This window comes from Schistocerca piceifrons, chromosome 1 (assembly GCF_021461385.2).
Source record: "Schistocerca piceifrons isolate TAMUIC-IGC-003096 chromosome 1, iqSchPice1.1, whole genome shotgun sequence".
NCBI lineage: Eukaryota > Metazoa > Arthropoda > Insecta > Orthoptera > Acrididae > Schistocerca > Schistocerca piceifrons.
The window spans coordinates 310,622,871-310,646,833 of record NC_060138.1 but is presented as its reverse complement, the minus strand read 5'-3'; the positions used below and the strand labels follow the sequence as shown (position 1 = coordinate 310,646,833).

The following is a 23,963-nucleotide window of genomic DNA, read 5'->3' as shown; positions in this document are numbered from 1 at the left end:
TGCACACTCAGGGCTATCCAGAGGCGGATGTCGGCTTTATTTGGTTCACAAACCATACAGTTTGTTCACGAAAATGGAATCGCATAGAATTTCTAATACTAGTCATGTTGTTCTGTCTGTGACATACATAAATAAAAAACTTCAACATCCTGGACATGTAATAAGATAAAAAATGAGATACATTTCCACCCAGGATGGAAATCAGCTTAAAAATGTTCACCAAATCGAACAAACTCATCCCTGGCAGAGAGCACTCTTGCATTTACATAACATGAAGAATTAGAGAAATTAATTCTATTAAGTTCGTAGGAAACTCCCACAAAATTATAGAAAACGCGAAAGTGAAAGAAAAATGCCACCCACACCTCAGCTTCAGGTGGTAATACTTCAAACAACTGCGCTATGCTAAACGTCCGTCTTCATCCCTCCTCGAATTTGTATTACAGTGTTGTAAAAGCTTTAATCACCGAAATGTTATTGATATTTAATTCTAACAAATCCTAGCAAGAATGACACGTTTTCATGAAACGTCCTTCAATGGGTCGTTGCCTTGAAACAGCTTTCCTCCATAACATGAGAGTTATAACAACCAATTTGAAGTTTCCCATCATTTTGTTACAACAAATCGCACGAACAGCGATTTCTCATAACCTCCCCCTCAATCATTCAATAGCGATTCGTTCTCGAGACATTTATTCCTAGGGTTTCACGTTCAACATAAAAACCACCAAATACGGGTTTCTGCTGAACATGACAAATACAGTATGGTACCTTGCTTTCTACTTGTGACGCAGGGAGCGTTCTCGCTTCCTATGGGTTCGATTTTACATGGCACAGTGTCGAAATATCGCAGAACTGAAGCCAGGTTCACACACACATCTACTGTAGCGCCACAGATTGTGGCCTGCTGTAATGACGTCGTGGTCCACCATTATGGCCTTAGAGCTGTGGCAACAGTTAAATGGAAGGAAGACGAAACCCTAATGTTGGATACGAAAATAGATTTTGCACAGGAATAAATCAGTGAAAACAAACACATTTATAAAAGAAATAACTCTCAGAGACGAAAGTGCTGTCTGCAGTGGCAAATTGACAACAGCTGACATGTAAATATCATTGGCAAGCAAGACACACATACACACACACACACACACACACACACACACACACACATACACTGCTGCAGAAAATCATAGTTGCTGTTCTTGTAGTTCTAGAAGCTGCGAAAATGTACCTGCCGACCATTGTTTTTATTTTTTTTTCAGGAATAAAATAAAAACACAATGGAATCGAATGCAGTACAGCAGCAGTTACTGCAGGATAACAATAACAGAATGCTCACGTTTCGCAACACTGCCGCCAGGGAGCAGTGGTGGTATAAAAAAACAAAGCACAACCAAGTTGAACTTTTTGTGGCGCGACAAAAGTTGCGCTACTAAGCACTAGTGACGGCGAGAACAGAAACAACACTATCCCCACCATGTTGTCCCAGTTGTAACGAAGTGGCCAATGAAAAGTTAGAGCTTGTTTTCTTACTCTTTGGCGCACTGAAGATTTATAACAAATATGTTACCCTTGGTAGGATTTCTTATAATTAAATATCAACTAACGACACATCGACAAAGACATCTGGAGATCCTAGTACGAAAAAAAACCTTTAATCCACCATGTCCATAGTTCCATCTGGTCGTGTGGTTAGAAGCGTCAGTTTACAGTGTCGAAGATCGCAGTTTCAAAGCTAGTTGTAAGTATCCTGCTTTTTTTTATTAATTTTCGTAGGCAGCAAGCTTAAATTGTTGTTGATGAACGAGCAGCAGTGACATTTGCTAAGGAAAGTGCCTAAAAGCGGATTCTCATTTCGTTCTTTATTCAAAAAATAGAAAATAGTAAAAGATTGTGCTTTAAAAGCATGTAATATTTATTATGTTGTGTGCCATTTACAGTTTAGTAGTAGGAAATAAACGAAAAATTATTAAGAAAAAACTTTACACTTAGATAGTTCAAAAAGTAGCTCCCAAAATCGGATCCCATGTACAACTAATCAAAATAACACCAAACAAAATTAGAAGGTATTAAATCGGATAAAACATAATCTAGTTTCAAAGTAGGTAACTTCCAGATTTCTTTGTTTTTGTTTGAATCCAAGAGCCCTGTTATAGGATGTTCTTGTTGGATTTATTCTGGTAGTTTGGTTTTGTACCATGTAAGAACTAGCCTACATTTTCGTCTTTGAATGGCTGTTTGTTCAGTGTTATTTCTCTCTGATAGTTTATAGATCTTCTTCACAAGTCATTGCGATTAAACATAAAGGAAGAAGCTTCCATAGCAAGCCAACACTAAACCAGTCTTCTTCAAAATCTTCAGCCAAACGTCTCGGTCTAACTTTTGTTTTTGTTGCTTCATCAGGTGCACTGTACTTCTTGCTGGATACAATTATGAGTTGTTTCGGAACGTTAAACTGTCCACTGGCTTTCTTCTAACTCACCTGTTTTGTAACTACATCAGTAGCTTTCATCATTTTAGACAGACTCCACTTTCTTTGATTAACGTTCCCTATTATCTTCCTGGAATCAGCAAGAAAATCACAAGGGAAAAGGAGTGCATTTATAAAAGGTCCAGTTTACGTGACTAAAGCTTATATTTTATACAAGAATAATTTTTTACCAAACATATCAATGCATCAAAGCACAACAGATATGTGGCGTCTTCTGTCATCGTCCAGCGCCATGACACACGCGAGTGTCTGAAAGTACGGTGCCGCGAAACTTTCCCGCTGGACGCCAGAGACGCTATACACAAGCGACATTTGTTCTGTGATTTACTCTTTGATTGTTGATTTCTGTTCCACGTTCTACTCCCTAGCGAAAGCGTGAATCCAAGTGTGTTAGATACGGAATAATTTACCGTACTGAACTTTTCTCACGCCTTCGCACGAGTTATCGATTGCAGTGTATTATTGTCTGTTCCGACCGCAGGGTTTCGTTAGTAAATTATTACATCAAGCTGAGACAAGCCTACTTCTCTTATTCAGACTACAAGCACACGCAGATGTTAAACCGTCGATCGCGTATTTCAAACCGGTACCGACAGATATGCAGTGTGTGAAAACTGTATCAAACATTGCTACGAAAAATACCAATTTTCCATAAATGCGTTTACACTCTGTGTATATAATTGCACTTCAGGTAATTTATTTAGCGCCCCTTTGATAGCATTCACGAAATAGGGCTTGTTTTTTTACAATAGCGCCAATGTTCAACTACACCAAACATTTCAGAACGAAACTCTTCTAGAAGCTTCACATTTCAGTTCATTCACGAATAGTTTTCTAATTTCACTTTTTAAAACAGTAACACGAAAAAAGCACTGAACATAATTTTCACAAACAAATACAATTATTGCAATTAATATAATTTTCAGAGGAAACACTTTTCTCACACAAATAGGCAGATTTTCAAAGAAGCGGCAGTACTTAAAGCAGTAAACAAAAATCAGCTGTTTTTATAAGCACACGGGTGAAACGGCGCTTTCGGATGGCCGTCCAGTTTTTATTCTCATTGGTCGCGGGACAACGTGGTGGGGATAGTGTGTCGTGTAAGTTCTCGCGTAGAGGGTGTGTAGTACGTCTTTCTGGAGCAAAGCATCACACATACGTAAACAAATATATGTTTGTGGTTTTCTCTGATTTGCGGGCGGGTGATGCTTCGTGGCAACAAGATAATAGATAGGCGACAAAGGTATGACAAATCCACGTCGAATGCTGGATAGTGTTGCTTAAAAACGAAAGAGAGCGACATGGACTCTGGCGATTCAGCAGCAGCTGCTTGTCAGCGAAAAGTTGCGCTGATAACCGGCATTACAGGACAGGTACCATAGTGTTTTAATTGTAAGAAACAACATTTATTGAAATTTCGTCATGATGTCGGTTTGAACGTCCTGGATCGGAAATGGCACGAAATTATTAGATGTCCTGTTAGAGAATGACAACAGGACTATGCTGCAAGACATTCCAAGCACAATAAAAAAAAACAATATAATTCATATTTTAGGATAATGTACACCTGATTATACACTGATGTTTTTTTGGAGAGCCGTTGAAATAGAAAAATCTGTCTGTGCACAAAATAATAGGTGTCACGAAACAAAAACCCGTTTCTTTTTATGCAGAGGGTCTCGCGAGTGCAGCTATCTCTCTTCAGAGCTAATGAGAGAATAGTGAGTTTTCTTCAGTCTAAAACGTTTTTAGGCAAACTTCCTTTATATCTGTTTGATTTGTGCTGGCTATTATCTTCGCTTGCTCACTCTGCAGAATTCTGTTCGCTTGCTGTTACAGCAGTTAAGTTTTCCCCCCATCTGTAGCACAGCATGTTAAAATGAGCTTCAAAGCTGAGCATGGCTGTATCAGTTGTAATGTAAAGAAATTTTTGTGCTATGGAATACTTTTTTCTCGAGCGCGCAGAATAGCGTGTAGGAGCACTTCCGGGGACTTGGAAAATATTTACACAGCTGACTTTGATCATTTGGAAGTAGCAGCACTGGAAAAATTAATTAAACAATATCATCCTGCCATTAGTTGCTGTGAAGAGAGTAGATGAAGAGTAAATGCAGAATATTCTGAGTGCATTGTAAATTGAGGAATAAAAAGGAACATTTGTTGAGTCCATCACCACCCTTCCCCTCCACCTATCCCCCAAGCAAACTGCCCTATAGAATCTCGTACACCTACATGACTACTTTTATTGCCAACTCCTCCACTCTTGCCACAACTACATCCCCAAACACATTAGCTCTTGACACCTATTCTCCCATCTTCTTTTCTCATTACTCACTTGTCCTATTCACAACCTTCGCCTGTCTACCTGATGTCACCTATCAGTAACCATGCTTACTTCAAATGCAAACTTGTTCAGTCCACATAACATCCTCTTTGGGCAGGGTTGATGTGTTTATATTTGTGTGAAGTAATTTGGGCAGCTGTCAAGGACCTACATAAGGAGAGACAAACTGGGATTTGAGCTCCACTCCTCCCAAGCCTCTCAACTGTTGCACAGTGTTTTTTGTTGCTTGATTTAAATTTCTTTCTAGCTCATTTACATAAGTGTCAACTCCCCTCTTTACTAACTTTGTTGATAAGAGTTTAATTTACTAAAATTTTTGTTCTATTGCCCCATGAAAGAAAACTCTTTATTTCTGTCCATGTTAGATTGACTAACTTTTCTTAATTGCACACTTAAAGGAATACAATTAATTGATTTGTAATGGCTTCTTCCATTTCAACTTTCATTGTATTGAGTTAAATGTAATATGCATATATTCCAGTGACTTGTGTTCCCATTCTTTCTGATCAACTAATAACATTTTCATTCTGTGTATGAATACTTTAGTAAATATGCACTTAGACACTAATCATTTTATACATTAGAACACATGATGATGAGAGATTGATTGGTATTTGTATGGAGCTGATCTTAATGTGATTAATCTTTAGTCAACATCTATTACTGTAATGTGACTTCTGCACTGCTTGCCTATCCTGTTTTTATTCTTGTACCAATCTTCTCACATCTCTTAGACTTTCCTAAGCCTTCTATGATCCAGCTTCACTGTCCCCAATCCTTTTTTTTCATTTCATTGCCCTCTGGTTTGTTTGATTTGAAGTCTTTTACTTTTGTCAATGACATTATGAAGGCTCCATCGTCAGAGATATTTATTGAAAGGTCACAGTTAGCACAAACCCATTTTAAAAGTGGTTTTCGAAATTCAGTGTAGACTGAGTTGTTAATGAAAATCCAATGGCAGTGAGATGTTGCTTATTTACTGTTTAGAATGGTATAGACTGTGATGAACATTAGTGACACATTATGAAAATCGTGCTGAGGTGAGACTCCTTTCCTTCTGTGGGCAGTGTGCTACAAACATGAAATTTAAGCACATCTGATGGGTCAACTTAATGCTCCAACTTGTCACTGTTTGATGGTTTTCTATGAATTCGTTAATACCTATGTGCTGCCTGCCACTTCTAGTTTATTCTCAGACTATTTTGCAATTTCTGCCTTGAGCCATTTTCAAGTACCTAGCTACATTTGTAAGTCATTTGATCATCAAAATATCTGCAGTGGCAAATATTGCGCAGTTTTGTTAACAGAGTGTATCTAGGTACATAAAAATGGCTGAAGGCTGATATTGTACAGTACCATAGTACAAAAATCAACAATTGTAGACAGCATGAAGTCAATCAAAAATTACTGTAATTTATTCTCCGTGTATCATTAAAATTCCAAGGTCGTTTGCACACCGCTGTGGGTTTAACATCTCTAGAAAAATGGATTTAACAGTTAGAGAGTTGACTTAATCTCAGGCTTAGGAAATTTGCCAAGATGAAAGTACTATAGCTTTGAGCCTGTACTTGAGGTGAAGGTACATTTGGACTGCCCAGTGAGTAATACACTGACAGAGAAAGGTAGGGATTCAGGTTGTGGTACTGGTTTGGCACGCAGTGCTAAACATGTCACATGTATTCTATACAAGAACAATGTTTACATGGAAATTATGTCCTTAGAGTTGTTCATAGATATCTCTTTATTTACCTTACCGGGAATTTATTTTCGATTGTTATCTTTGTTTCAAATCATTTGTTTTCAATAAATTTTACATATGGGTTTATTTGTAATTTTGTGTAAATTTGGGTTAAAGCTTCACCAATTACCGTAATCCCTTTCTTTTACGGCGCAATGGTTAGCACACTGGACGCGCATTCGGGAGGACGAAGGTTCAATCCTGCGTCCGGCCATCCTGGTTTAGGTTTTCCGTGATTTCCCTAGATCACTCCAGGCAAATGCCGGGATGGTTCCTTTGAAAGGGCACGGCTGCCTTCCATCCCCATCCTTCCCTAATCCAAGCTTGTGCTCCGTCTCCAATGACCTCGTTGTCGACGGGACGTTAAACAGCAATATCCTCCTCCTCCCTTTCTTTTTGTTCTCTGCTCTTCCATTATTTGCTTCACTTTTTGACTTGCATGGAATGTATGTGTATGCAGGCTTTCTTCATGAATTTCATTGATGAAATCATTGTCAGGTATCAGCTGTGTTGTGAGATGTTGGTCACTGTTTCAGTGAGTAGGAAACTAAAATCATTTACAAGATAACACACCACATCACTTCATAAATGCACTGTTAAACAATGGAAAGTCCAGATTAGCAATTACGGAAAGGATAGATTGTTCCCCACTATAGAGGTGAACTTTGAGTTCCAGACAGGCACGACGTAAAGACTGTTACACAGTGAGCTTTTGGCCAAAGCCTTCTTCAGAAAAGAAAGGGAAACACACACACATTCACACAAGCAGGCACACCTCACACACACGTGATCACTATCTCTGGCCGCTCTGACCAGACTGCAACTTTTGGGTTGAATGAAAGCAGCAGTGGAGTGGGGCAGGGAAGGGAAAGGGGTAGCAAAATACAGATGAGGTGAAAGATGAGCACTGTTTGGTGGAAAGTGCAGGAACTAGAAGGTGGCAGGACAAGGCTACATTTTGCAGCATTGGAGGCCAAGGGGGGTGGGGTGGAGGGGAGCAGAAAGGGTAAAAGACTGGTAGGTGCTTTGGAACAGAACAGCACACAATGCAGATGAAAGGATTTGAATTGGGAGGACTTTACACGACAGATGTGCAGAAATAATAGGGTGGAGGATGTGGGGACAGTAGGTTATTGTAGGTTGAAGCCAGGATGATTTTGGGAGTGGAGGATGGGTTGTAAGGATAACTCCCATCCTCACAGTTCAGAAAAACTGCTGGTGGAGGGGAGGATCCAGATGGTTTGGGTTGTGAAGAAGCCATTGAAATCAAGCATGTTATATTCAGCTACATGTTGTGTCACGAAGTGGTCCATCTTGCTCTTTGTCTGAGTTTGGCGAAGGCCATTCGTACTGGTGGACAGCTGGTTGTAGTCGTACCAATATAAAAAGCTGTGCAATAATTTCAGCGTAGCTGGTATATGTCATGGCTGCTTTCACAGGTGGCCTGGCCTCTGATGGAGTAGGGTAAGCCTGTGACAGGACTGGAATAGGAAATGCTAGATGGGTAGATTGGGCAGGTCTTGCCCCTGGGTTTTCCACAGGGGTATGCTCGCTGTGGCAAGAGGCTGGTATTGGGAGTGGCATAGGGTGGAGTAGGATATTGTGGGGGTTGAGTGAGAAACGGAATAACACTTTAGGAAATTTGGAAAGGATCTTGAGTAGGATGTGCCTCATTTCAGGGCATGATAATAGATAATCAAAACTGACAAAGGATGTGGTTCAGTCCAGTTGTTCCAGTATGTGGTGGTATTCCGTGATGAAAAGCCTCATCTTCAGCCCTGCACTCACATTAAACAATGTTGGACTTTTCAGAGACCTACTCTCCCGATCCCTGCAATGGAAACACTTCTTTGCCACTAATCCCTCTAACCAAAGGCAACTTAGTCACAACGTTGAACCATGCATTTCCCAGCTCATACCACCATCCAATTGAGACACTCTCACAATTTTGAGAAAGTTTCATCTTTCTACGTACAAAAAGTTTTAGAGGGCATCACTGGGACGTTCAAATCAAGGGAGTCCCAGGAGGTTTAAACTACTAACAAGGGAACCTCCCCATTGCACCCCCCCTCAGATTTAGTTATAAGTTGGGACAGTGGATAGGCCTTGAAAAACTGAACACAGATCAATCGAGAAAACAGGAAGAAGTTGTGTGGAACTATGGAAAAAATAAGCAGAATATACAAACTGAGTAGTCCATGTCCAAGATAGGCAACGTCAAGGATTGCGAGAGCTTAGTTGCGCCGTGGTTAGCGTGAGCAGCTGCAAAATAAGAGGTCCTTCATTCAAGCCTTCCCTCGAGTGAAAAGTTTACGTTCTTTATTATCGCAAAGTTATGATCTGGCCGTTCGTTCATTGACATCTCTGTTCACTGTAATAAGTTTAGTGTCTGTGTTTTTTGACCGCACCGCAAAACTGCGCGATTAGTAGACGAAAGGACGTGCCTCTCCAATGGGAACCGAAAATATTTGATCGAAAGGTCATAGGTCAACCGATTCCTCCACAGGAAAACACATCTGATATATTCTATACGACACTGGTGACGGCAAGTGCGTCACATGACAGGAATATGTTGTCGACCCCCCTAAGTTGTGCACTTAGCGAATGGGTAAAAAGATTCTTCTACCTTGCCCAATTTAGGTTTTCTTGTGGATGTGATAATCACTCCCAAAAAAGTGATGAAAACATAAGAGTTTGTCACATAAGCTGCAACAAATGAAAGCAACAGTTTCACAGTCGCATCGGACCGACGGAGGGACAGATAATAATTGTCTGAAAATAAAAAATTAAACATTTCACTCGAGAGAAGACTTGTACCAAGGTCCTCTCGTTCCACAGCTGCTCACGCTAACCACAGGACCATGACGCTCCTGAGCTCACACTATCCTTGATGTTGCGTATCTTGCACATGGACTACTCAGTTTGTATATTTTGCTTATTTTTTTCATAGCTCCACACAACTTCTTCCTGTTTTCTCAATTGATCTGTGTTCAGTTTTTTAAGGCCTATCCACTGTGCCAACTTATAACTAAATCTGAGAGGGGTGCAATGGGGAGGTTCCCTTGTAAGCATATCTGGTGTGCTGAGGCCAAAAGGATCTATAGGGACATGCAGGCCCAAAAGTTCGCTACCTCCTTTGCATCTGTTCTTAAACAGGGAGCTCAGGTGACTGACGCTCTTCCACAAATTGAGGTAGCTAGTGTTAGCAGTAGCATCGGTGTTTGTCAGTGCACTTGTGCTGCTGCAGTTCTTCCGAAGCCTGTATTTCTTCCCAGACCAACAGACAAGGTTGTGGTTGTCAACATTGCAAAGCTCCCTGCTCCTCCACAGGTTCAGACTGGTTGTCCAATGCAACCACTACCGGCTCTGCAGTTGCGGCCCCAAAACCTCCCCAGTCAAAAACCCAAAATCTGAGATGAAAAATCAGCTTACAATGGAGATGAAAAGCAAGCAGTCTGACAATGTCGACATCACTCTGTATGGCATCTCTCATGACTGATCTACAGAGCTGATGGACCTCGATTTTGGTGTAGGGCACAGATCTTGCCCCATGAATGAGCCTCCACTCAAGCTCACTTCTGCAGCAGAAAGACAGACTAAAAGTGCAACCCCTATGGTAGATGGCTCCCATATTACAGCGAAGCATTAATGGGTTCAGGACACACATGAAGGAACTGAAACTATTAGTACAAGGACAACCCGTGTTCTTGTGTTTGGGGGAAACGTATTTCAAAGTGTCAGATGCTCCTGTACTGTACAGGAGTGTCTTCAAACAACGTTTGGAAACACCGCCCAGACAATGGCAGAGCATTTTGCAAAAACTACTGCCAATGCCAGGCAAAATCCAACATTTTGCCACTACAGTGTGACTGCAGAGAGGGGCAAATGGGACTTCAGATCCAACAGATCTGGCTTCTACAGCTCCTGTTTCTCCATGTGGGAGCTAGAATCGGAACTGTCTGAGACTCAAAATACTGTATCTCATCACAACAAAATCTGGTATTATATGTTTCAACATCTGCCTACAGCATCAAAGAAAATCCTCCTCTAGTGTTTTAATTTTATGTAGCAGGTAGGTCACTTTCCCAGCTCAGGGAGAGAGACAATTTTGAGCCCTCTCTTCAAACCAGGAAAGGACCGCACGTGTCCCAGCAGTTACTGGCTTATTGCCTTAACGAGCTGTGTAGGAAAGATGCTGGACAGTCATCTGGTCTGGGTGCTAGAGACCAGGCAACTTCTTAGTTGTTCTCAATGTGGGTTCAGGGCAACCTAACCTTGCTAGAGGCGGCTCTTCAGCAGGCTTTCTTATGTAAGCATCATTGTCTTGGTATTTTCTTTAACGTCAGTAAGGTGTACAATACCATTTGGAGACTCAGTACTCTCTTGCAGCTCTATCAGTGGGACTTTAGTGGCCACCTCTCCGTCTTCATATGGTCTTTTTGTGTAAGCAGTTTTTTTAGATTCTTCATTGTTGACGCATTGTCACATCATTTTGTGCAGGAGAGTGGTGTCCATCAGAGCAGTGTTGTAAAGGTTACAGTCATTGCCATAACCATAAAAAGTATTACATGTGTGGTACAGAGTCCTGAACGATGCTCCTTATTTGTGGCTGATTTGCTGTTTTCTGTTCCTCGTCCAGTGTTGCAACAGTGGCTCGCAAGTTCTAACTTACATTGCAAAAGTTCGAGGAGTGGGCTTCAAAGACAGGTTTTTCAGTTTCTGCAGGTGTGTGTGTGTGTGTGTGTGTGTGTGTGTGTGTGTAGATGCCAGGGCACATGGATATTGCAGGGAATGAAAGGTGCAGATGTAGCATCCGAAGAGGTGAGTCACAAACCTCAGTTAGTTCAGGGTGCTGTCCTCCTGCATGCTGTCTCCTCACTGTTGGTGTACAGAGTCATGTGTCAATGGGAAGATGAGTGGCTGGAAGTGACAGACAATAAGCTCTGTCTAGTAAAGCACACAACACGGTTGTGGCATACCTCCTTCAAACCACGTCGATGGGACAAGGTCCGCCTTACTTATTTTCACGTAGGCTACAGCCCTATGATGCGTGGCTTCTTGCTTGCTCTGGTGAGAGGATGCCTCTGTGTGTGGTGCTTATGGCATATGGGTAACTGCATCCCTGTGTCATTTTCAGACCAGAGGATAACAGCAGATTTGTCAGCAGACCTACACTCTGTTTTAAGTGACTTCCCAATGAATGTGGTAAGAGTTTTGAAGTTTTGTGAATTGTCCAACACTTTTCCCTAGATTTTAGGGAGATGATCTTAATTTGCTGCCAGGGTGACTGGCTCACCAGTGTTTTTTTTGGTAAGTGGTCAGCTAGTCACATTTGCCAATGCTCTTGTTTAAGCTCCTCTGTCATTTTACTTGTGTTTTAATTGCTGGAATAGCACCTTTCACCCTTTCTCCATTGTCTTAAGGCATGTGAGAACATGATTGTGTGAGTGAGTTGGCAGTGTGTGCATGAGTATCGTTCTGTAGGTTCCATCCCAATGTGTGCAACAATTTTAGTGATTTGATCCACATTCATTTCTTTTACAATATGTCTGGGCACTGATTGCCGATAACCTTGGCTTTGAGCTCCCATAAAGTCAAAACACCCACATGCACGCATACACACAACAGTTGGGTGGAGATAGCAGTCATGTGTGCATGAGGTGTGCCTGCTTGTGCGTGTGCGCGCGCTGTTTTGTTCCTTTCTTTCCTGAAGATGGCCTTGGCCAAAAGCTCAGTGTGCCTGTCTGCAAATTAACATGTTATGTTTATGGTGAGTAGCAATCTACCCTTTTCATAATTGCTAAAGGCATTAAAACACTTTCTTTCTCAAGCAACCAACTGACTGGGTTCCCTGTGCTTCAGATGGCTACTTTTCTTGCATCAGGTTGATCGTACATCAAATTGGAGACCCTTCAGAATTAGGTTTTTATTAGTTATCAAGATGTCTTGAGAGTTAAATGTCTGCAATCATATTTGTATCCTTGACACACTATCACTGAGTTTGTGACTTTCCTCTCTTAACTTAAGCTGAAACTAAATCTTCCACTTGCATCAGTGACTAAAATGTTCCCTAGTTTTCTTACATCATGTTGGCCATTATGATATAGGTAGCCTAATACACTTCATTACAATAAAATGAAAACTAAAGTTATTATGCCACCATACCCATTTTCATACCCAGTTGAGAATGGAGAACAGGACGGAGTAATGTTTTGTTCAAAATAGTAATGACAGATTTTATCTGGCGGCTATGTATGATAGATTCCTGCGAGGGCTCCTATCTAAGGTTACAGATGGTGACTTGATGGATTTGATGGCAAATGAAGCTCGTGATGTCAGTGGTAGTTATGAGAGAATAGTTAAAAGTTACACATAAGAATTAGAAACCTGATACAAATTTTCCTGCATCAAGGGGGCATTCTGGTCAGCATTTTCCTCTGTGTTAGAAATGGCTGTTTCATAAAATTCTGAGACTTGGGCTTTGGGTGGAAAAAGCACAAAATAGAAATCAGCCATTCAAATGGACAAATAAAAATGTGTGAAAGATTCTCTACTATGTAATAAATATTTTATGAATTTATTGTGCATGTATATCACAATTTTAGTTATTTACAACAAAAGTGCATTAAATGAATGTATACCTTGGGCTGCGTTATAGATCAAACTATTACCACAACCTTTATGTTGTAGTTACATTCATTGGTATCACCAACTCACAATTATATTGGAAACTTCCTGCATGACTTAGATCGTGTGCTATGCTACATAACAGTCTTTCATGACAGGGAGACCACTATCAAATTTGAACAAACGATTTTATATGGCTCTCCACAAGACCTGTGTAGATTTGATATACAAAATGATTCATGTCATTTTTCTCAGTGGCACACTATCTCCACTTACAACTTTATTGGTCTAGTAAAAACCAGAAACCAATCCAGGACACACAAATGAATTCAACAACCTATTATAGCAAAACACACGACGGCATTTATTTAATACAAGTAGAGTGTACAAATGCAAACATTACAGATACAATCTATGTACCTTACATCACACTTCGAAGTGGGGCCATATTGTTCACTAGACCAGAAACTATTTTAGCACACTGGACTTGCATTTGGGAGGACAACAGTTCAAACCTGCATCCAGCCATCCTGATTTAGGATTTCTGTGATTTTCCTTAATCGCTTCAGGCAAATGCCGGGACGGTTCCTTTGAAAGGGCACAGCCGACTTCCCTCCCCATCCATCCCTAACCCAGTGGGATTGATGACCTTGCTGTTTGGTCCCTTCCACCAAATCAACCAACCAACCAGAAACTGTCCCATGTGCTAAATTGAAAGGTGAATGTCATTACACTAAGCAACACAGTATGCTCACTGGAGTCCAGAGAGCCCAAATCAACATGCAGGAATAATGAAGTTGATGCTTTCTGGAAATAGGAATGAATACTGAGGAACTACATTTTATATGTGATAATACACATTCAGAAATACAGCAGTAATGTCTTAACTACTTGAAGTGTAGACAGTAAAAATCTTTCTCATATCGTTTAAATTTGTACAAGCGAATAACAAAATTAAATTCAAGGAAAAAATCTCTAAATATTGACTTCTGTTTCTCATACAACTCCATTCTTGGGATCAATGTTGCAAAGTTTAGTGTAGAACTCCCTATGCTGTTGAGGAAGAAATGGCAACATTGCCAGCAGATCTTTCTGTTTCGCAGCTGATAAACGTGGCTAGTCTTTCAGATGAAGTATGGGATGGCGCACATAAGCCATTGTCTTTACTTTTGCGTACACTGACTTTTCCATTTTGCTTTTTCACAGTAAGCATTTTAATAGCTGTTTGAGATGGGTGAGTTTGGGACACTTTGATCATACAGCATTTGGAGATCTTATGTACCTGCTTTGACAACAATGTTTAGCAGTATGCATTTTAATTGCCTAGAATGGGTTCATAGCTTTAGCTAATGCAACAATCTTGTGTAAATCATGTTAAGCAAAGACCTTGCTTACCTTTGTTTCTTTCTCTGTAATTGAAAAACCTTCCTTCTGTTACAAAGATGTTTTATTGATACACACAAAAGCTTACCACACAAAGTATGCGTCAACTAACTGTAGTAGTCGTTGATGCATGATACATACACACAAAAGCTTACCACACAAAGTATGCATCAACTAATTGTAGTACTCGTTGATGCATGATACATGAAACACTCGAGGGAATCACTGCTCGACACAGAGACCATGCACCACATATTCGTAACCCCCTGTGGGTTCGGGGGTAAGAATAGGCCCGTGGTATTCCTGCCTGTTGTAAGAGGTGACTAAAAGGAGTCTCAAACATTTCGGCCCTTATGTGAGGGTCCCCTCTTGGGTTTGACCACCATATTTCAAAATTATTCCAAAGAGCGAGCCAACTGGGGAAGGGCACCTTACTTGGTGCATTGTGTCCATCACACGTTGAGACCTTTAGCCAGCTCATTCATCTTTGCATTGCAGTCCCGCTCGCTCTCCATCTCTTGGGTGAGGATACATTCCTGGGTGTGATTTCCGCCATGCACTCTGCAGTGTTGCTTTCTGCACTGACGATGACCATGGACCACTTGCCACCTAATATCCAGCACAGTAGCCAGTCTGTTGTGGTGAGGCTGCCATGTACCCTGTTGGTTGTAGCCCCCTGACAACACAGGCATCGCTCTGCTGATGCCTGTGCCATCAACTCCCCACGTATGCTAAGGAGTAGATGCCTATCTCCCTGGGGCATCGGGACTCCTGCCAGGTGGCCCTTGCTGAGGTTGTGTGGCACCTGTGGGAAGGACCCTTGGCTGGAGTGGGTGGCATCAGGGCAGATGACCCAAAATGAAGTGTGGTACATTATCTCTTGCTGGTGGCCAGCCGCCAGCAGTCCCTAAGAGTTCTTGGGTTCAATTCAACACTCAGAAATACAATCCCAAATTGTTACCCTCCCTGGCCACATCATGGCAGTGACACTTATTTGCCCCAGTTCCTAGTTTGTCCGAGAGCTGATTAGAGTCTTTCGTGTCAACGAAGCCTCAATTCTTCATAGAGCATTTAGAGGACAAGTTTGAGAAGGTGGAGGGCTTGTCCAAAATGGGCTCTGGGTCAGTATTGATAAAAACGGCATCCTCTGCCCAGTCACGAAGGTTACTTGCTTGTGACAAGTTGGGGGATGTTTGTTACCATCACACCCCATAGGGGTTTAAATATGGTCCAGGGTATTATTTTCCATAGGGACCTTCTTTTGCAGTCTGATGACGAGCTGCATGCCAATTTAGAGTGTCAAGGTGTTCATTTCATCCGGCGCGTTCATCGGGGTCCGAAGGATAATCAGATTGCCACCGGTGCTTTCATCTTGGCCTTCGAGGGTGATACATTACCGGAGAAGGTCAACATGATGGTCTACCACTGTGATGTCAAGCCCTATATCCCTGCCCCGATGTGGTGCTTTAAGTGCTGGAAGTTCGGCCATGTGTATTCCCGCTGTACTTCCAGCCTCACATGTCGACATTGTGGATGCCCATCACATCCCAATACTCCATGTGCCCCGCCTTCCATCTGTGTCAACTGCAGAGAGCATCATTCCCCTTGCTCGCCAAACTGCTGGATCTTACAGAAAGAGTGGAAAATCATGGAATATAAGACCCTGGACTGACTGACCTATACTGAGGCTAAGAGGAAATATGAAAGACTCCATCCTGTGCGAATGACTTCCTCTTATGGCACCACTACGACAGCCATGATAGCCCCATCAGTTCAGCGAATTCCAGTCTGCTCACCGAGCCGTACAAGTCCACATGCCCCCTTGCCCGTGGGGGGCACTACCCACCCTGTTGCTCCTGCGCCACCTAATCGTGAGCAACATGCCCCCCCCCCCCTCCCCCCGCCTGCACCCATCGGGGACGTCTATCCCCACTTCTAAGCTGGAGAAGCGTCCAACTTCTTCGGCTCCTCTCTCTCGCACGGGGTCCCTTGAGTCCCTCCCTTTCCAGGTTTCCACAAGTGGGAAGGATGACGCTCGGCAGTGGCATAAGTGCCCACAAGCAGCTGATCGTAGGGATTCATGATCCTCCTCCATCCTGGAGACTGAATCAGTGAAGCCCTCCCAGCCAGTGAAACCCAAGGAGAAGTGAGAAAAGTCCAACAAGAAGACCTCTAAGAAGAAGGAAGTTGCGGTGGCATCCACACCACTACAACCTACAAGCTCTGAGGGTGAGGTAGAGATTCAGGCGTCTGCTGAGGACCTAGATCTCGCTGGACTCTCAGACACAATGGATGTCACTTGCACAGGTACTCAATTGGTGGCAGCAGGTGACCCAGTGGCGTAATCTGCCTCCTCGGTCCCTTCACGCCTTTCTCGGCCATGGACAATGTCATCCTCCAGTGGAACTGCAGCGGTTTTTTCCACCATCTTGCTGAGCTCCGGCAACTTCTCAGCCTTCACCCTTTCCCCTGCATTGCTCTTCAGGAAACTTGGTTTCCGGCGATGCGAACCCCTGCCCTCCGTGGCTATTGGGGTTATTATAAGAACCGGGCAGCTTATGAGTGGGTATCTGGTGGTGTCTGCATCTATGTCCTTGACTCCCTTTACAGTGAGTCTGTCCCTCTACTAATAGCTTTAGAGGCTATCGCTGTTCGGGTGTGGATGCCTCAGGCTGTTACTGTCTGCAGTCTCTATCTTCCACCAGATGGTGATGTCCCGCAGCATGTCCTGGCTGCGCTGATAGCCCAATTGCCGCCACCTTTTCTGTTATTGGGTGACTTCAACGTCACAGCATCACTCTTCTGGGTGCCATTGATGTGGTGGCTCAATCGGTCAGCCCCGGCATCATTACTGCTGCAGAATCACCCAAATCAAACATAAAAAAACCACAGACATAGTGAACAATGTAAATACTGTCTATTTAACCATATTATTTTCCATTAACGATTTCCTGTCTTTTGGTGAAGCTTTACTCATTCACATGTGAAGCAGTTTATTGCCCACTGACAATTCACTCAATATTAGCTAGGCATGACAAAACAGAAAAGAAATATGTTTACATTGAAGTTGAGCAGCCATTGTTACAGTGTACATTAATGAGATGCTGTTTGAAAATGAAAGCACCCTCATCGCTAGGGTAAATAGAATAGTTCAGTGAGTCATGAAATTAGAATGTCGTCATATTTTGTAGTAGTGCTCATTGGTGTGACAGCTGAGTGCAAGATGCACATTGTGAAACAGCCACCCCAACCATCTACTGAGATGTGTACAGTCCACTAGAGTGAAGTCACTATCAAAGGCAGAGACCACAAAGTAATTAGAAATCCATACATGTTCTTACAGAATATTCTTTTGAATTAATGCATTATTGAAGTTCTATTTTTGCTATTGATTTTATTTTGAAATATCTAAAACTTCATAAGCAAATTATTCCTTCAAAAGAAAAAATCAGAGGGAAAAGAGACAGTAATTGCTAGATTCATTGTGTGCTGGAGATCAGTATTCCAGAATCTGATTTCTGATGCAATCATTATTGAGAGAATCTACTTATTTCTTAGATATGGCAACTACCACTAAAATCTTCTAAAAATATGACTCCTTTTTCTTCAAGGAGAAGCAGTGATACAAAAAATGACTGTGATTGTGTTGGTTGGAGCCAAGGTACGATGAAGAACCTCTGTGAATCAAAGATGTTATCTGCATCCCGTGTCCTGGCTGGTATAACTTGGCTAATGACCTCCCCAATAGTTTATACAAGATCAATTTTTTTATTTAAAGAATGGTATCATGAAACCACCAAAAGCTTCTGCAATGTGTATTTATTTATCAACAACCAGCTTAAGTCAAATGACCATCTTAAAGTCACAGATACAGTTACATCAATTAAAGGAATGTTCCTTGGTTACAAGTACGTAACAATTGTCAGTTGCAGCATCTGTCGCTTAACATGTGTGTCCATTTTTGTTGCATATTTTTTTCCATCAGTCACGAAGTGCACACAAGTTGACAGTACATTGCACTGTTATGCACATTGTCTCACCAAAGTCGTATTATAGTGCTGCAAACTCACCAACCCCTCCATCCTTGTCACCTCCATTGATCTTTTGTGCATTTAACTCTCTCTCCAATCTCTTGACCTTGATGTATGTGGAGATTGTCCACCCACAGTATCACCAATCTATGCGTAGAATCTAGCCATCTGTGTGACGGCATAATGTCTGCCATCTGTGTGACTACCACCCAGTTTTAGTAGCATATGAGTAATGCCTGTTCTATTTAAGTCATCATTCATGCGATCAGGCCCAGTGGACTGTGCACCATCTGTCTCTGTCTTCTGCTATCTGTCTCCAGTTTTCCGTGACTCCCAGCTGCAACAAGTGTTCTTTCACTCCATCGATCCACCTCTTTCTAGGTCTTCCCACTGGTCTGCTGCCTGATGGGATACGGTCCATTGCAATTTTAGGTCACCTTGTTGCCTCCATTCTAACTAAATGTCCAGTCCATTGCAGTCTTTCGCTTCTCATCACTCCTAAGATATTAGGCTCCTTGTACAGCTCTTCTAATTCTGTGTTAAGGCGTCTTCTCCATTCTCCAGTAGGCTGATATTGGACTGGTCCAAATATTTTCCTGAGGACCTTCCTTTCAAATGTAAGCAGTCAGTTAAGGTCTTGTTTTCGAGTGCTCCAGGTTTGAGAATGTTATTAATGTCTTACACGATCATAGCTTTAGTTGAGAAGTTCAGTGGGAATTCCATCCTCTCCTGGACTTTTACCATTCGTAAGGTTTTTAATCTGGTTCCTTATCTTTTCAATGGTGGGTGAAGGATATTCTGGGTCCACTGTTACTGGGTCATCAAACTCTAGTAGTGTGGTCGGTTCATCAGAGTTTAGTAATTCTCTGAAGTGTTCCACCCATCTTCTCCCAATTTTTTGATCTTCTGTTAACATTCTTCTGCTGGCATCTTTTATGAATTTGTGATGATGGTATGTACCTTCTTTAAAATTTTCACTTTTCTATAAAGCTCTTTATACCTATTTCCATGGAAGTCTTATTGAGCTTCCTCCATTATGCTTTTTACATATTTTCTCTTTGCTTCCCTCAATGTGACCTTGTGTCTGCCGCTGTATTTCTTTGAACTTTGATTTTCCTTCTTCCAGCATATTACTTTGTATTCACAGTAGTTTGGCTTGTTGTCTCTCCCTGATAGCTTCCTCAACTCCTCATCGAACCACACTCTTTTTCCCTTAGTTTGCTTTGGGATTACTTCTTGGGCTGTTTCTTTAATGGTCTCTGCAATCACCTTCCAGTTATGATCTACCACAGTATCTCCTTCCTCTTCATTCAAAGCCTCAAAACGGTTTGTCAGTGCTATCTTGATAAGTTCTTCTTATATTATCTTTAATCAGACTCTCCTGGTTGTATTAAGTGACTCTTTGCATTCTTTCGCACTTCCTGGCTCTCCATATTGTTTTCATCCTTCTCCTCACAAGGAAGTGGTTTGATCCACATTCCGCACCTCTTGCCGTTTTGACATTTTGTATCCTCTTCTTTATTCTCATCTCTACAAGTAGGTGGTCAATTTGATTCACTGTCTTCCCATCTGGAGACACCCAGGTTCCTTTATATATTCCCTTCCTGTCGAAATCAGTACTAGTGATAAACAAGCCTTTTGCAGTCACAAAGCTAACCAGCCTAGTGCCGTTATCACTGCTCACATTATGTAAACTGTGCTTTCCAATGGTCCCCATGAAGGCTGCTTCTTTCCCTATTTTCGCATTAAAATCTCCGAGGATAATTTTGTAATGTTCACTTTGTACATTGTCTAAAACCATTTCTAATCCCTCGTAGAAAACATCTTCCTTGATGTCATCGCTTTCTTCGGTTGGGGAATAACAATTTATATATGTGAGTTTGTGTTTTCCTGTGTCTATGGTTAGGAATGAGATTCTGGGGTTATGAGAGTGGTACAAAGTGATTTCTTCACTACAGAACCAGTTCCTAGTGAGTGGCTTGCTTGTGAGGCTCCATGGAATATGACATAATTTTCCATATCTGTAGCTGTGGTTTCTGCCCACCTTGTCTCTTGCAGAGCCAGTAGATCTACTTGATACTTATCTGCTTCCTTTACTACGCATTTTGCTGCTGCAGGCTGGAATAGGCTTGTGACATTCCAGGTCCCTAGTTGTATTTCGTTCCATAGTCCTTGTTCTTGCTTAGGTTCTTTTACAGAGGTCAGTCCTATCCGAGGCCGTTCTGTGATGTTCGTACCAGTGATTATTTTTTCCTGGACGGATTGGTAGCCCACCGCCAACCCCCAACCAGGAGTACCAGGATTTTTCATTCGGGATTTTCTGCCGTAGAAAGATTGGCTTTTCCATGCCTATAGAGGTCTTTCTGCCCTTTTGTATGAATACCAGGGAATGACAGGAAAAGGAAATGGTGAGGACAGGTTTGGGATAGGAAAGGGGAGCGATAGGTCATTGTGGGACACACTTTGTCTGGCTCCTCCCCTTTGGCCTGTCCGGTTTGGGTGACCCTGCTGGTAGTTACGCTACTGCTGGCATAGCCCTCCAGATCCGGAGCACACAAACCTTCTCGCCTGCACGGACAGTGCTACGTTAGGCAGTGTCCTCTGTCTATTTAAGTAATCATCAATATTTTGTGTTTTATTTCTTGCATTAACGTCTTGGTATCTTCTTGTGAAAGTATGGCTTGTACATTTATGAAAGCCGTTCTCAGTAGAGCCAGGGATTCCTACTACCACCAAATAATGTACATCTGATGATCTCTGTTGTAGATCGAAACCGCTCATCCACAGGTAAAGTAACAACTTACATATGATCATGACTGTGTTAACTAAACAAATTATACATTGTTCTGCAGTGTGGTGGGGAGATGTCCTGTGGTAACACTGATCACGTTTTACGTCGCACTTCACTTAGTGTAGACCGGGACTGTGTCCTAGGCGTGCCCGATGTGAACTGACTGGGCATGGCCCTTGCTGCCTGAGTTGTTGTTGTTGTTGTTGTTGTTGTTGTTGTTCTGTCGGCAGAGGTCGCGTCCGAATTCTCGCGTGCCCTCTGGTGGACGGGACTCTACTTGCGGCAATTACCGTCTGTGACGTGCCGTGCCGATGTGGGCCTCCCGCGATTTTTCTGATGGCTACTGCATGTTCACAGCCCTACCCTCTCAGGAATGGGCCCGTAGCCCGTCAATTAGTGGCTAGTGTCCATTCAGCTGTCTGCAACAAGTCCTGGTACCCTGCTTTGCTGATGCCTGCACTCTGCGCTGGGCCCATGTCTGTGTTCCTTGAAACACAGCACTAATGTTAGTGGCACGTACTGGAATCTTGCAGAGGCAGCCCCTCTTTGATGAATGATCGCACCCAGCTGACCAAGGTGAGTGGTGAGAAAGCCACCCACAGCGTTATCAGAAGATGGCTGCTGTGTCCTGGGTCTGACCCACTTCCTCCTGGCAGCAGTCTGGCTGCTGTTGTAATGGACTGGCAGGCATGCTACACAGTGGCAACAAGTCCGGTGGACGGACTTGGTGTAGGAAGCAGGTATATTGGCAGAGACTCGAATGAGTGGCTGCGGCTGGCAACTCCACATTGTCTTGTTATCCAAAAAAAAAAAAAGAGTAATTTTTTGAAAGCTATATATTTTCAACTTGTTTGCCAAACAATCTTCCCCTTCCCCTTTGGGGTTCTCTCAAACCTGTCCGAGAGGTGCCCTCTTGGCTGACCTTCTTAATCAACTTAACCTCTTCTGCTTTAATGTAGGAGCACCCACATTCCTTTCAGTCTCCACACCCATCTGTTCCCATGTGGGCCTATCCTTCTGCACTGCCAAGCTTGCCCATTGTCTTGAGTGGACTGTTCTCTCTGACACATACTCGAGCCACCATTTCCTGTGTGTGCTATCCATTTGCTGACTCCTACCCCACCTTCATGCCCCCCTCCCCCCCCTTTCCCCCTCCCCCCCCTCCTCCTCCTCCTCCTCCTCCTCCTCCTCCTCCTCGTCCTCAGGGGCTCACCACTCATTTGCCGAGTATGGGCTTGGCGACAGGCTCCTGAGATGGGGACTGGTAGGTGCCGCCAGCCCTCTGTCACTGTAAGCTCTGGCCATCCTTCAGTGACTACCGTGCAGTGCAGCAGTGGAATGTTGAGTGTTTCGTAGGATGGGGGCCTTGGATTCACCACCTGGACCACGAGGAAGGTACACATCTCTATAAAAAAAACTCCTCAATCTCAAGGTGTGCTACGTGATGATGATGTGAATGGCTGTTGAGGTAAAACTGTCTCTAGCCGGCAACCTCTGGGGCACCTGCCACACCCTAGTTGTATAAGGCTTGCTCAGGCATGCAGGGCTCTGCCTGGGTCGACCGAGGTGTCCCTAGTGTCTCATAGGATCCCTATAGAATGGTCTCATCAAACTACTACTCTTGACAGGACGGGTGTACTGTCAGGTAGTACCTAAACCCACTCATCAAAGAGACCTCAGTTGTTCAGTCCTCCCGAAAAGAAGTCTCAGAATCATAGTAACAGGGCATTAGCGCGCCATAACACTTTCATTGTAATCAAGAGAACAGGGGGAACCTTTGAGAAGTCTCGCCTTTCTATATTCACAATGCTTTGAAAGGTATTGCTGGACCTCTAAAAAGTGTCAAACTACTTCGTAATGGAATGCTTGTAGTTGAAATTGCTGATTCAAACCAAACATCATAAGCTTTTGGGATGTGAGGCCTTAGGTGACTACCCAGTCGAGGCTGAGTTGCATAACACCCTTAACTTTAGTACCTGCTCCGATATAATGGAGGTGGAACCTGCAGAGTTATGCGAAGGATGGAAAAATATGGCCATCATGGAAGTGCAGAACTATATGAGGAGAGTCAGTGGCAAATTGGAAAAATTGGCAACATTTATTCTAACGTTTAGTACTCCGAAATTACCTGAACATATCCTTGCAGGCTATATCCATCTTAAGGTTTGTCCATTTGTTCCTAACCCAATGTGATGCTTCTCAAATGTCAAAGATTTGGCTGTACCACTATGAGATCTAATGGGAGGGCTACGTGTGGCAATTGTGGAGGCTCAGCTCATGAATCAGGCAGTGCTTGTACACTTCCTCCGAAATGTGTAAACTGCTCTGGGGATTATCAGTGTGGGGTAGAAAGTGTGCAGTTTACAATGAAGAAAGGAAAATTCAGGATTTGGAAGTAAAGAGATGCATACCCTATGGTGAAACTACAAAACCTTTCAAAGCTATGCAACCTCCAGTTTTTACTACTTCTTTTGCATCAGTCCTTAAGACGTCAATTGCCAAAAGTGATGCCTCCACACAAACTCCGACCACAGATTCAAGTACGAGCACATGCT

General features: G+C 42.7%; 1 protein-coding gene across 3 annotated transcripts in view; it reads left to right on the top strand.

The window, feature by feature from the left end:
* The first annotated feature begins 3,619 nt into the window (after positions 1-3,619).
* The window catches only part of LOC124798077 (GDP-mannose 4,6 dehydratase), a 77,809-nt gene continuing 57,465 nt past the window's right edge, over positions 3,620-23,963 (top strand). Inside the window, exon 1 of one of the 3 annotated variants that reach the window (XM_047261333.1) lies at positions 3,620-3,737. Coding sequence is in view for 2 of the 3 variants with exons in the window: in XM_047261327.1 (XP_047117283.1) it covers positions 3,796-3,867 (72 nt within the window). In the remaining variant the exon portion in view is untranslated. Of the gene's footprint in view, positions 3,868-23,963 lie in introns of all 3 variants that reach the window. The other 2 variants (XM_047261327.1, XM_047261320.1) reach the window with 2 other exon arrangements.